Below are 13,569 nucleotides of genomic sequence, written 5' to 3'. Positions count from 1 at the left end.
TAATACGAACTTTCTCCATTTTAAACAGGATCTTGGATCACATCTTTACTGCTGGCTTTAGATACTAGGAGCTCTTACCAGTATATTATCATTATACCATAGGCCATAAAGTTAAAAATTTAAGAGGTGTATTTAAAAATACACTCTTATAAATATTTAAAAAAAAGGAAGAAATAAATTATAAAATTTAAAGAAGTTAAAATTTTGAATAATATCATCAATAATTTAAAAAAATAGCTTTTCATATAGCATTAAAAAATATTTGTTACGCATCACTGAGGGAAAAAAATTCATGTATAATTAATTCTCCGAAAAATTTATTCGAAATTTAAGGTTAAACGTAGCTGTGACAATTCACTGTAGCAAAATCCATATATCTCTCAAAAAGAAAAGAAAAGGAAAAAAAAAAAAAAAAAGATGCCAAATTTCAAAGTGCAGAAATATGTAAATTCGTGTATATCTTAGAAAATTTTGAATAAAAAAAACTAATTTTTTGCAGGTATGTTTAGAAATACACCTATTTTAAAGTGGTGGTAAAAATTTTATAGGTTATAATTCAAAATGTTTTTTGAAAAATTTATAAAAATTACTAAAAAATAGAAATTTTAAAACTGTATCATAAAAAGTAGGTGAATTTTATTTGAAATAAACGTAAATTTCAAAATGTGAAAGGAAGAGTAAAAAAAGTTTAATGAAAAAAGAGATATTAATAAATATATACGAAATTCGATTAACATTGAGGAGCTAATATTTTAAAAACTACTCGTGCAAATTTTACAAAATGTGGCAGCCTGGCATAATTTTAGTCGTAGAATTGAAATATGTAAAAAAAATTGGTATGCTATTTCAGAAAAAGTCCGATTTTGTGTCAAAATACCTATGTTGAATAGTGCTATATATAAATCTAATATATAGCTTATTGCGCTTTCGAGACATGAAAAACGCAATTTGAATTTCGTCAATCGGCCCCCGGGATATAGGACTGTCCCCCTTTTTTTTTTTTTTTTTTTGCGCAGTGTGCATAAAATTCACGAAGACACGTAATATGGTACTTGCTCATCGTAGAATCCTCAAATCTTACAAGTACATTACGTTTGCCAATTTATGGCTGCTAAATATGTGGGTCTCAGTTTATGCACCCTACTGGCAATGCGGACTATTTCGATATGTCATGCTTTTGCACTCGTTGTTTTCTTCACATGCTTGATTGCCCCTGAAAATTTCTTCGCTGTTAACGAAGGAGTCTGGTAGTATTTCTTATGACTTTCTCGTAACTGTATCTTATGTTATTTTTCCTTCCTGTGTAAACCTTATATTTTCTGATATTTTCAGAAAAGTGTTTAGTATTCTGAATTGTCCACAGCTGGTTATGGAAAATTCATGTGAAGAGGAAGCTATTGAAGTGTTGAGAAATATACTGAGATTACTTCTTCATAATTCTATGTCGTCATGTGTTTCTGTATCACTACAGGATACAGCTGTACCTGTGTCATATCGCTTAGGAAAGAGTTAAGTATCGATATTTACTTTTCATTGTATGTAGTACAGAATAACTTGTAACATTAGTAAAATATAAATGTTTCCTTTCAGTAGTATAACAGAAGAATTTGTATAATTATACTAGTAACAATTCTCTTAAGCATTCTAAAAGCAGCTGCTAATGGAAGGTTATAACGTCGAGTGTGTTTGGCTATCATAAAATGTTCACGACGTTGAAGACTGTTTGGTGAATTAGTACCAAGTCCTTTAAAGTACTACAAAGTCAGGAGAAGGTTATAAAGAATCCTTTATGAACTCAAAGAAAGTTTAACAGTCGGCACCAACTGGTGCTTACTAAAGCCAATACTTTTGGCTTAACTCGAAAGGTAATAAATCCTTTAAAATTAATGAAATAAAGTATAACCTAACGGCTTTACAATTTAGCTATGCCGCAAGCTGGCTCTGACTCGAAAGTCGGCGTAAACAAGCCTAATGGCAAGAATAACTCAACGCCTCAGAATTCTAATCGCTAGATCAAAGATATCAAATGGCTTCTAGCAGGCAGAACATGCTTTGATTTCACCCTCCAAAACCTCCCATTAAATACTATCTGTCTACCTAATTACAGTATCGTGCGTACTGGAAATTTGCATTCTGGCAGGGAAATGAAATGATACTCGAAGAAAAAAATAAAGGTACTTATAATAACGGTTTAGAAAATTAAACACTACTCTATAAGGTAAAGAATACAAAATTAACTAAACTTAACATGATACTTTTCAACTATCTCACAAACTATGGTGAAGTCAAAAGTCCTAATATGAAACAGAATTAATCTGCGAAGAATAACTGAATGAAAGGAAAAGCGAAATAAAAGATTAAAAAAGTGCTGAGTGAGTAAAAGAATTTCTAATCTGCGTTAAAATATTTAAAATAAGAAAAGTAATGCATATAATAGTACCAACTAAATAAGAAAAATGAAAATTTTAGAAAAATTAAATTGACAGTTTTTCTTCGGAAGAATAAATTTATTTAACAGCTAATAAAATGCAATGAAGCTTGTAATTCTTATATGTATAAAAGAATTAGATAATTAATTGTCAGAAGTAGAGTAAATTAATAAACCTTGTAATCTGCATTTAATTTTTTGTCATCAAATTAGTTCTGATTTTATCTTCCTCCTCCCAGTTTCTTATGCATTTGAACAGTCGTTGTAATAACCCCTTGCATCCGATATGAAAAGAACGTTGTAAAGTGTGATCGCTATATCGAAAATGGATTGAAAAACATTCTCATCAATTAAGGAAATTTAGCCCACTTATTGTAATGGAATAATAGTACATTGACTGTAGCTCCATTTAATGTCGAGAAAACACGTAAACTGTATGCAAGTCAACGTATAATCATTAATATATGAGAAAAAAACCCATTAACAGCATGCTTTGGAATTCTTGCAAGGTGTCTTTTTTATATTTGTTTATTCATTTACAAATGCCTCGCTTTTGGTTCTTAAGCCATTGCCTGTCTTGCTTTCCCAATATTTTTAGATGACAGAAAACTATTAAGGGTAGTTTAAATGTTATTTGTCCATGGAACGAGTTTAAATTTTTTTTTGTCCATGGAATGCATTTAAATGTTCTTTGTCCATGGAATGCGTTTAAATCTTCTTTATCCGTGGAATGCTCTTTGTCCATGGAACGCGTTTAAATGTTCTTTGTCTGTGAAACGTGTTTAAATATTCTTTGTCAATGGGTTGTCCAGAGTTACAAAGAGTACATGATGGAGAATACTTAAATTTAATGTAAAAGAGGTGAGCATTGAGGTAATCATATCCAGTCAAAAGATGGAATCAACCCACAGCTGTAATTACAAAGCGAATGAAGGATATTGTATCCCTTGTCTAGGAAAAATTGCCAATTATGCACAAACATGAATTTTTTTGGGGGTTAATGTATTTTCTTGATATGTAATATATATTTATTTACATTTCTGTAATGTGGAAGTGAAATTTTAAAGTAATTATCTGAAAAACTAATTTGATTTATAACATACTTTGCTTTACAGCATTTATCAAAATAGCGTCTTGTATGGATAATAATCAGGAAGTTGTGGGTAATTGCTTAGAAGGACATATTCAAACAACTTATCATTTGGAAAAATATGCATTTGGGTAAGCCAAATAATGTTTCTCTTTTATGTTATTATTTATTATTATTACTTTAATGTTTATTTTTGTTTTCTCTTATAAATTTGATTGCGGTTTCTTTTGACATACACCATAGTTATTTGATTACAAGCCAGTGATTATTGCAAACTGACACCAGGAATTCAAAAATAAAGGTTAGTAACAAATTAATAGTACCACAAAAACATTAATGATGCTGATTCGAAGCAAGAATATTTTTGAACCACTGGAAAATAAGGAAAAGAAAAGAAATTTGGCTTGTTATCAGGTAAACGATAAACATATTCATTTTTATTGAAAACCTTGTAGTGCATTTATTACCTTGAGAAATGCAGCCGTTAATTCATCAGTCTTCGAAGTCAACTTTCAATACATAATTAATTCACAAACAGCATAATATAAACGTGTTTCTAAATTGCCAAGTATAAAATCATATAAAATGTTTTTCTTTTGCTGTTATTTAAGTATTTTATAGTCATCATTATATAAATTAACATTTTGAACGATATATGTGACAGTCTTTGAATGAACAGAACAGCTCTAAAGTTATTATGGATATTGACAAACAAACACAAAATGGATTCTGTTATTTATATAAAGTCGCAGAAATGAAATACTGTCATAAAAGTAGAAATTCTTTGTGAATGGAAAGAATGCAACTTTCGAGAAACCGAAGACATTATAAAAACTGAGAGAGAGGAACTATAAAATTCAAATGGGGAAAATTAAGCTTCTAAATTCAAAGGAAACCACTTACGCACCACGTGTGGCTACACAAGTTGCTAACAATTTTAACGCCGCCATCAAATCGCTTGAGCGGAATCCGAAGTTTTGGCAAATGTTCTGGGCTGCGGTTCGGAAAGCACTGAAATTGAAGTCAGGTAATGAGAGAGTGATTAAATCCTATAAAATTTGGCTTTCGCCATTATGGATATCCAGATCACATTTCTTGATTACCTGTTGTCGTTCTATAACATTCTTACAGTATTTTGTAAATGCAGTCACAGATGATGACAACTGAATATCTGCAGTCAGGCTGTGCATCTTAATGAGCTCCCTTCTCCTCAGGGTTTTACTTATCCTATTGGTTGATGTCTGTAGTCTGACATTCTCGACTCTTTAAGGCTATGAAGTACACGAACTTAACCATTTCTGCAGGTAATATAACAGTTAGTCCTTTAGACGATGGTTTGTAGACCTTCCACACCTTTGTAGTTGTTGAAAGATTTTATTGCCATTTAGTCCTCCCAGGAGAAGTCAAGAGGCAGGGCTTCACACCATATTTCTTTTGGTTCCGTCTGTGGGACATTTCTTGCGATCCCTCTCTTTCTGCCTTATAAGGAGCTGAGCCGAAAGAGTTAGCCATGTATTGGAACTTACAAGTGGAACACATATGTATCATTTATTATTATACCTTTTTGAATGCCATAAAAACAAAAATGGCTGATAATGGCGTATAAGGAAAATAATTGTTTCACCATTTATGCTGTTATGAAATCCCTGAAGCTTATCTATTCTGTAAATATAATCTCCACTTTAATACCTATTCAACTCCATCCCAGTTTTGATCATTGAGTGACGGATTTGAAGGTTTTCCACCCGTCTTCGCCTACAGCCAGACCTCTCGAGAAAACTTCTAGCTCGCTAATACTTTATTTGCCCGACTCAGAGATACTATACTTTTACAAATCATCTAAACATTACCCAGAACCCAGCCCAGCAATGCGGCAGCCACTTTCAGTAACCACTATACTGCTTACAAGTTTAGCGTGTCATTCTGGTGCAGGGATCATGCTAATCTTCTCTGTATCGTTCCAATTTTATTATATGTTCTGCAGAAGCAGGTACACTGATCAGAGAACAAAAATAAAAGAAGTGCTGCACTTAATGTTTATAATGTACCATCATTGCAAAGTTAAGGGATTTTCTTGCCATACTTAAATCGGCATTATAGCCGGCTCTTGGATATTGTGCCCAGATGGAGACCTTCTCTGTGCGGAAACTTTCATAGTAGTTCTGCAGTTTCATAGTTCTGCATTCATGTTCATAATCATTCATACTCGTAGTTTTGGTTATGCTATAAAAATATTTAAGGAAATGCTGTTCTCCGATTACCATAAATGATTCGGAGATTTCGTTTCTGGTAAACAAAGAGACCGCTCTGTGGTGATGAAACCCTTTAACGTTTTCTCTGGTTGTCAAGGTTTGGGACATCGTACAGCAAAAACAAACAGTCTGTTGCATTTTAGATTCCTATTCATCATTTAATATCTTACCAAAATTACAAAGCATACGATTTATCTGCAAAGACAGATGCTGCTTGGAACCTGCAGAGGAAAGGATTTTCCAATGGTTTTTAGCTTGCGGGCACCACTGACCACAACTGAACTATATTTGCCTGAGGTATATTTGTGATGGAATTTATGTTATTGTTTTTCTTAATGTTTTCACTAGTTTTATTCTTAAAATACCTTTAAATGAGACTCATCCAGCAGGCGACATGCTTGCGTATCTAATGCTTATATTCTATTCGTGACTAATTATGTAAACTCTCTAAGGAGCTCTTTCTGTCATGTTTTGTACTGAAAGCAGTAGCCAGTTTGGGAAGTTGTTATTCTGCTGTGACTTCTATGGAAAGACAAGTATTATTCTGGCAGTTCTAGGGATATTTCTGATATTTTCTGTGTTAAAGATAACAAATGATAGTATAATTGTTTCTTTCGCATCTTTGCACTTGCTGGTGCATTGATAAATGTAATGGGGGAATGTGGCCTTTTGTTGTTATTTTGAGTCATTCATCCGCTACTTTTATCCATATGTAGCATCCCTGGTTAAAATGAGAATAATTAGACTTCAGGAAAAATGTTCCATATAATCGTCTGATATATATAATAATATCGCTTTTTATCTCGGGTTCATTAATTCATTTTTTAAAATTAAATATAATCACCAGATTGTCCAAAAAATACTGCCAGTGGTGATATCGATGCCTCTGTCTCTTGTAATATGGCTGACTTACTTATAATCGGAAGCCATGCATTGATAAGTACCGTGTATTTCGGCTTGTAACGCACACTGATGTATAACACGCAGCTATGATTTCAGAAGCTACATTTATTAATCTTTAGATATATTTGCCATAAAATGCGCACCTTTTTCTTTATGAAGAAACTTGAAAGATACATGTGCGATGTTCTTGCGATTTGAAGATCTTCATTCGTAGATTTTTTCCACGTGTTTGAACAGTGGTATACTGAATTCACAACGATAAGGGAACAATACACACGTGGGAGTAAGTGCTTGAGGGAGTAAATAATTCTGCAAAGGGGGTGCGCTCGCTACATTTAGTGCAGATGCGCACAAGAATGTTGTTCTAGGGTTTTGAGAAAAGGAGGGGGACAGAATTTGAAGCAAGAATGTCCTTCTGACCCCAATGAATTCGCAGAATTAGGAATCAGAGGTTTTCTTTTTTTTTTTTTTTTTTTGTTTGTTTGTACTCATTTAAAGCCGGGATTTTGAAGTGAACTTCGAAGGCTTTAGTAAATCGAATTTGCTTTAGATGTTCTAGCTTTCCATTTAGTAGTATATACCACTCCTTCCAAATGAAACAACACAGTGCTGCTTTCAAATGCAAAATCATTCAATTTGTGAAATAAAATGGAAATCATGCTGCAGCAAGGATGTTTGGTGTTGGTAAAAGATGGGAAGAATAATGATTATTTTATTTATGGATCAGAGTAACAGTGATGATGAACAGAATTCAATAATGTGCTTGAAGATATAACAGAAGACTAACATGGGGACTATTCATGTTATCCGGTAATGAAAATTTTTTAATTCATAAGGTGTGTCATTTCTTTTAAATAAACAGCATTTAGGTACATATAAAAAATCTAATTTTTCTTTGCTGATTTTTAGTCTATCATCTTTATATCAGGCTTATAACGTGCACCTCTAAATTTTGATCTTATTTTTTGTATTGAAAATGCGTGTTATATGCCGGAATATACGGTAGTTAAAATTTTAAGAAACTGTAAATAATGCTGGAAAATAGAATATAAAATTTTACAATGAATTGTTTTATCCTCATTTTATTCTAATTGCAAAAACTGATTGCTTATTATCATTTTATTTTCTTTCTTAGGGAGGATCTCCGCGTAGATAGTTGTATTCAGTCTTCATTGTCACATGAATGTTCTGTGCAGAAACCCATGGGCGGAATTTTCCCTTCATTATTTTTGTATGGGAAAAACATCAAAAATATTTCCCAAGATAATAAATATTCTCTAAATGATCTATTTTCTAGTCATGTGATGACCAATCAGTCAGGTGTAGCTGTAAAAGGACTTGCTGAGTCGGATAATTCTAATGGTATGACTGAATCACAGAGTATTTCTTTCATGGAAGGTCTACATGACGGAGACATGTCTTTACCTACTAGAACTACTCCATTTCTTCATGAGACAGAGAAACCCATACCTACCACCGTCAATGGATCTGTGTCATCTAAAGTTCCACATTCGTACAAAGTATTTACATATTCCAAAGTACTTCTAAAAACAACGTTAGTAACTACGTTGAGGAAAGCTTCTTTCTTTTTGAATACTGTTTCCAATGATACACATTCAGATGCAGTGAATATGTTGAATGCATCTTATAAATCTGATTTAAATGAAATTAAAGGCAAAAAATTCAATAATTTTCAATATACAGCACAAGAAACCAATCATTATATTTCTGGAGCAAATTTAAGGTTTTCACATATATGTATTTTAATAGTGATAGAAACTATTTTACGAAACTTGTATAACTTGTGAGTATTTCCATTTTATTTATAATAAGCAAGTTTAATTCATTCCATAGAAAGAGTCTTGTTTTCCGCATCACATTGTCTGGTATATTTATACGAAACTATACAAATTCATTTTGTAACCGGCTCGGTTCCTATTTTTTTAGTATGTGTGTGTGTATGTGTGTTTTTTTTTTTTTTTAAAGATGCCTTCTTTTAGTATGTGTGCGTGTTTTTTAAAGATGCCTTCCCTAATTTATATGTCTTCTGTTTCATCATGAAGTTTTATACAAATTTCTAAATGTTCGGCTTTTGTCATGTTATTAAGAATTTAAAAAATTATTTTGTAATTATTTTTACTTCATTGTGTGAATTTAAAACAATCTGTCTTCAATAAACTGACACAATTCATTTGGGGACACTCCACTTGCTACTTCCACTTGCTTGTTATTTTCATGGGATGAAAATAACATCGCAATCTCGGCTGCTTCAGATGGTTGTGGTCGTTTGAATAAAAGGCCATCTCGAGGGTTTTTGCCTTCAAAGGGTTAAACACACCTGTGTCGTAATCGCATGAACCTATGGGACAGGACTCTTACCAAAATATCCTTCATGCAGCAGTCATGCTCTCACTAGGCTTTCAAAGCAAACACATGTTCTTTACCACTCCACTGTTTCATTATTACTAAATAGCAAAAGGCTTCTCAATGATGTCCTAAATAATTCCCACCGCTACAGAATTGTTAACAATACGTTTAAAAATACCCATTTCCAGCGCCATGCAGGATTTCCTTTTCTGAAAAGTCACAGCAAGAATGAAATAACGCGGAGTAATTAATCTTAATACGTGGCAAGTATTCCTTCGTAAAAACGGAAAGGTGTCTGTTGTATCTTTTATAACCTGGGGACCTCCTATACTAGATTTCTCGCTTCTTTATTTTATCTGTTGTCTTTCATTTGCTGTCTCATTTATTTTACAACCTGTTTCAGTGTCTTTGTATTGTTTAAAATGATTCTGTATTCATTTAAATATAATTCAAAAATTGTGAGTAACACGTAAGTTTCTGTTGCGGAAGGAAAGACAATTGATGTATAAAAATATAAAAATAAATCGATACCATAAATATTTCTATAAATATTCTCCGTTATGGAAAGCAGAAGAAAACTATTATGTGTTCTGTTTCATGTGTTCATGATTTGCAGAAGTAACTGCTGAGATAATGCAAATCCAAAAATTTATTTTACGATATACACTTTTAATGTGTGTTAGATATGTAGGCTTTGCCTATTAGTCAATTCTTTGGTATTGTATTCCATTACAGTTACTTTTCGTGGAGGGGAGATAATTGTATTTTGATTAGTAAGACTGTTTTTATTGTTCAGGCCTGAAACAAAGTTCCTAATATTGCTTGTTTTTGTATTTTTATATTAATAATAATTGTGATAAATGCCAGTATTACAAGCACGTAAATCAAAATCCTGAGGTATGTCAGAGGAAATCTGTGCAAACTGAAATACCATCTTGATTATAGTTATATTGAAAATACAATCTTGATTAGAAATTGTGAAGAAAATTTAAAGTTCTGATTTCCTCTTAATTAATATATGTAGTACAAATTTCTTTTCCAATTTTGATATGAATTTGAATTCATTAGGACACTTTTTATTTATAAAGTAGATAAATTGATTTTAAATTCTTTTTATTGTTTATTTTCCCTCTTTTTAATTTAGAACGAATCATGCTACGTGAAGAGTGCAAGTAGAGAAAGCTGAATTCAAATTCTATTTTCAATTATGTTTTATAAATTTAAATTCCATGTTGTAAACTAAAATGTTTCTACTAAATTAAACTAAAAATTTCCTCAATTAATTGTAGGCTTTATTTTAAGGTGACAAAATTTTGTCATAGAATGGCATTTATTTGATGTATTTATCTTGCATATGAAATTACATTCACGTTCATTAATATGCAGCCCTAAAATGTTTAAACTTTTTTTAAGAATGGTATTCTTTAAGAAGATATTTTAAGGTGCTGCTAAGAAATGCTGCTTCCCTTAAAATTTTTTAGTTGATTTAATTCGACGAAAGCATACTTTTGCTATTATATAACTGCTATTTCATTCATTTTGTTAATTATTAAGCATCGTTTTAAAATTCATTATCATGAATGTAAATAATAATATTTATGAACTATAAATGTAGGGTAGTTTAGGTGTTTACATATGTTAAGCTAGTTATCGAGCACTGTGATATGTAAAAGTATTTTTGCATTTAATAATCCCAAGCCTATGCTGTCAGAAGTCTTTAGATTCCAGATTATAGATCATCAATTTAAATTTGGTACGATGGCATGCAGAAATTATAAAATTAAAAATATGAAACCGTAGTTTATGAAATAAAGAGCAATTATGATCTAAAGGGTATCAAAATTTACGAAAAAAAAAAAAAGCTTAATGTTTATTTGTTTACTATATTAAACATTTCTTTCAATGCATGGATGCGTAAAGCATACATTACACATAGCCAAAATTAAAAAATTGCAACTAGAAAACTATTTGATTTGTATTCGTGATATTTATAATGATGAGGAATTTGATTTAAATCATATTAAAGATGAAGTACATCGAGATGAAATACTACATTTAGTAAGGAATTATAAGCCAAAAACTTCCAGTTCATTGCGCGCCGCGACGTTCCCCCTTCCCCGCGCAGAGCAGTGTGAAATTGATAAACAGATTTCGGAATGGTTAGAGAAACAAAGGAGCCTTTATCCATATTTTGCAGCAATTCCACTTTTTGTTTGAGGGACATGGAAGCATGCTTTCGCTTTTTAGATCCTTTGGCAGCTCCAGCATCGGAAGTTCTATTTGGCATAATCGAAAGTTCCAACTTACTTTTATAAAATTGCTCTTAACAGTCTCCAAAAAATAATAAGCCAGATCCAATTCGAAGATTAAGGAACAACACAATCTGCAACATTAACTGAAATAGATAATTAGATAATTTTAGCTTAGCTTATACCATCCGTTATACATTAAACGCATGCGCAGAAAGTTTGTAGCTTTGAGGTCCGGATTATATTGGGTGTCCGGATTAACGACTTTTGACTGTATATAGTTAGATTTATGAAAAATTGTAGGAAAATGTAGAAGTTTGTCAATGTTTTATATGCTTGTTTAAGAGGCATTTGCTAGTTACTTTGCTTGTTAAGTGTGTATACACCGAAGGACCATCACATCATAACCATCCCGTTAATAATAACATGTAGGACCACCTTTAGCCCTCAACACTGCTAGTACTCGACGTTGCATTCACTTTACAAGGTTCTGCACCTATTTACAAGTCTGAGGCACCTGGTACCAAGCGCTCATCAACTGGTCCTGCAATTCCCACACATTGCAAGGGGGTAGCGTGACAGCACGAATTTGGTTTTCCAAGGGGCACCAAAAATGTCCTATTGGATTCATCTCAGGTGAATTTCGAGGCCAAGCCATGACTTGAAAGTCATTTAAATGTTCCTCGAAACTTGAAAGTCAGTTAAATTCCCTGACGATTCAATCCTTATGACATGGTGTGTTATCCTTTTGGTAAACACCCTCCACCGCCGGAAATACTGTTGTCATGAATTGGTTGAACCTAGTCTGCAACGATTTCACGCAGCGCACAGACGTCGGGGATTATGGGTCCTAATGTGCTCCACGAAAACATCGCCCACACCATAATACCTCCGCTACCGGCTTGTCTCCGTCCAACTGTGCATCCAGGAGAGAGGTTTCGTTTGGAAATCGGCGTATTAGCACACGCCTGTCCATGGGATGGAGCAGAAAACTTGATTCGTCGGACCATGCAACTTTCTTCCATTCTTGTAATGTCTAATTCCGATGTTTTTTGGCTCATTGTAGACACAGCTGGCGATGATATGAAGTCAGTGCAGGGGCATGCTTCGGCTGCGTAGGCTCATATGCAGCAATGTACGCTGCACAATGTGTTGAGAAACACTGTCTGGGTTGCCATTGTTGTAACTGGTGATGATTTAAGCTGTTGTAGCTCTTCGGTCACGGCGAGCAATGCATAGCAGTTTATGCTTCCCTCTGAAATCAATGCGCCGTCGACAACACGCTGCTGGCCGGCGACTTGCCGTTTCACCATCCATACACCACTTTCGATATGTGCTCACAACATGCCCGCTAAACATGCATGTGCATGTGAACAGCCCGCTAAATGCGCTGTTTCTGATGTTCATGTTCCCAGTCGCCGAGCCATAACAAGTTAACCTTTATCAAAGTCTGATAAATCAGCTGCTTTTCGCTAATCGCACCGTGTTTGGAAAGGCAATGCATAGCCGCTTTATATACTCCAACATCGCACGCGCAGTGGTTTTGTTCCTGGGCGAGCCCATTGTTATAGAGGGAAGGTGGTCATAATGTAATGGCTCTTCAATGTATTTGTTATAAGGTTTGGTTATTGGCAATAACAAATCTGAAATTTCTTATTCACAAATATATTTTTCTTGTGAATCACATGCCTAATGTTAATACAAGGAAATTCATTGTTTTGAAATAAAAGCATTTTGTGATATTTAAATGTTTGTGTTAAGTGTATTTTTTGTTTGTTAAGTGTATGTTAGTAAACAGACGTATTTTTCGTAAATATATATCAGTGTTTTCATATATATCTTTAGATCACTAGTAAAGTCTTTTATAAATTACCTTAAGATCTTAAGGCATTTGGAAATATATATGCAGATGGGTTTGTAAAGACTAAGAAACATTTAAGAAAGAGGTAACATAGACATACAAGAATATAACAAAATGTCAGTTTTAAAATGCGTACTGTCCAATTTAGTGAATGCATCCAATCAACTATGTATTTTAAAATTTACTATATTTTGTATTTAAGAATAATATTTTTTATTCTTAAATACAAAATAGTGATCTAATATTCTTAAATACAAAATAGTGATCTAAAGATACTTTTTATTTTAAATGTTTTGTTACTTGCGCTTAGGTTCTTAGTGCACATAAAACCGATGATAGTTTGATAGAATTTATTTTACCAAAAGAAATGCTTAAAAGTTCTAGAAATTTCCACAAAAATACTCGTACAGCTCTCCTCA

General features: G+C 32.9%; 1 protein-coding gene and 1 non-coding gene across 3 annotated transcripts in view; one reads left to right on the top strand and one right to left on the bottom strand.

Moving 5' to 3' along the window:
* Nucleotides 1-13,037, top strand: part of LOC118184877 (uncharacterized) — a 75,895-nt gene extending 62,858 nt beyond the window's left edge. The window contains exons 6-8 of one of the 2 annotated variants that reach the window (XM_035354604.2): nt 1,333-1,508; nt 3,544-3,649; nt 7,809-13,037. In XM_035354604.2, coding sequence (XP_035210495.1) covers nt 1,333-1,508; nt 3,544-3,649; nt 7,809-8,481 — 955 coding nt within the window. In that variant the 3' untranslated portion in view covers nt 8,482-13,037. The remainder of the gene's footprint in view (nt 1-1,332; nt 1,509-3,543; nt 3,650-7,808) is intronic. The other variant, XM_085824254.1, reaches the window with a different exon arrangement.
* LOC118184879 (U6 spliceosomal RNA) lies at nt 5,406-5,512 on the bottom strand. Its single transcript, XR_004757501.2, has one exon. It is a non-coding gene; the product is annotated as a U6 spliceosomal RNA (small nuclear RNA).
* Nucleotides 13,038-13,569: the final 532 nt, after the last annotated feature.

Source organism: Stegodyphus dumicola, chromosome 9 (genome assembly GCF_044657685.1).
Source record: "Stegodyphus dumicola isolate Sdum_Otavi_A_Nest chromosome 9, ASM4465768v1".
NCBI lineage: Eukaryota > Metazoa > Arthropoda > Arachnida > Araneae > Eresidae > Stegodyphus > Stegodyphus dumicola.
This window is presented reverse-complemented; position numbering and strand designations above follow the sequence as displayed.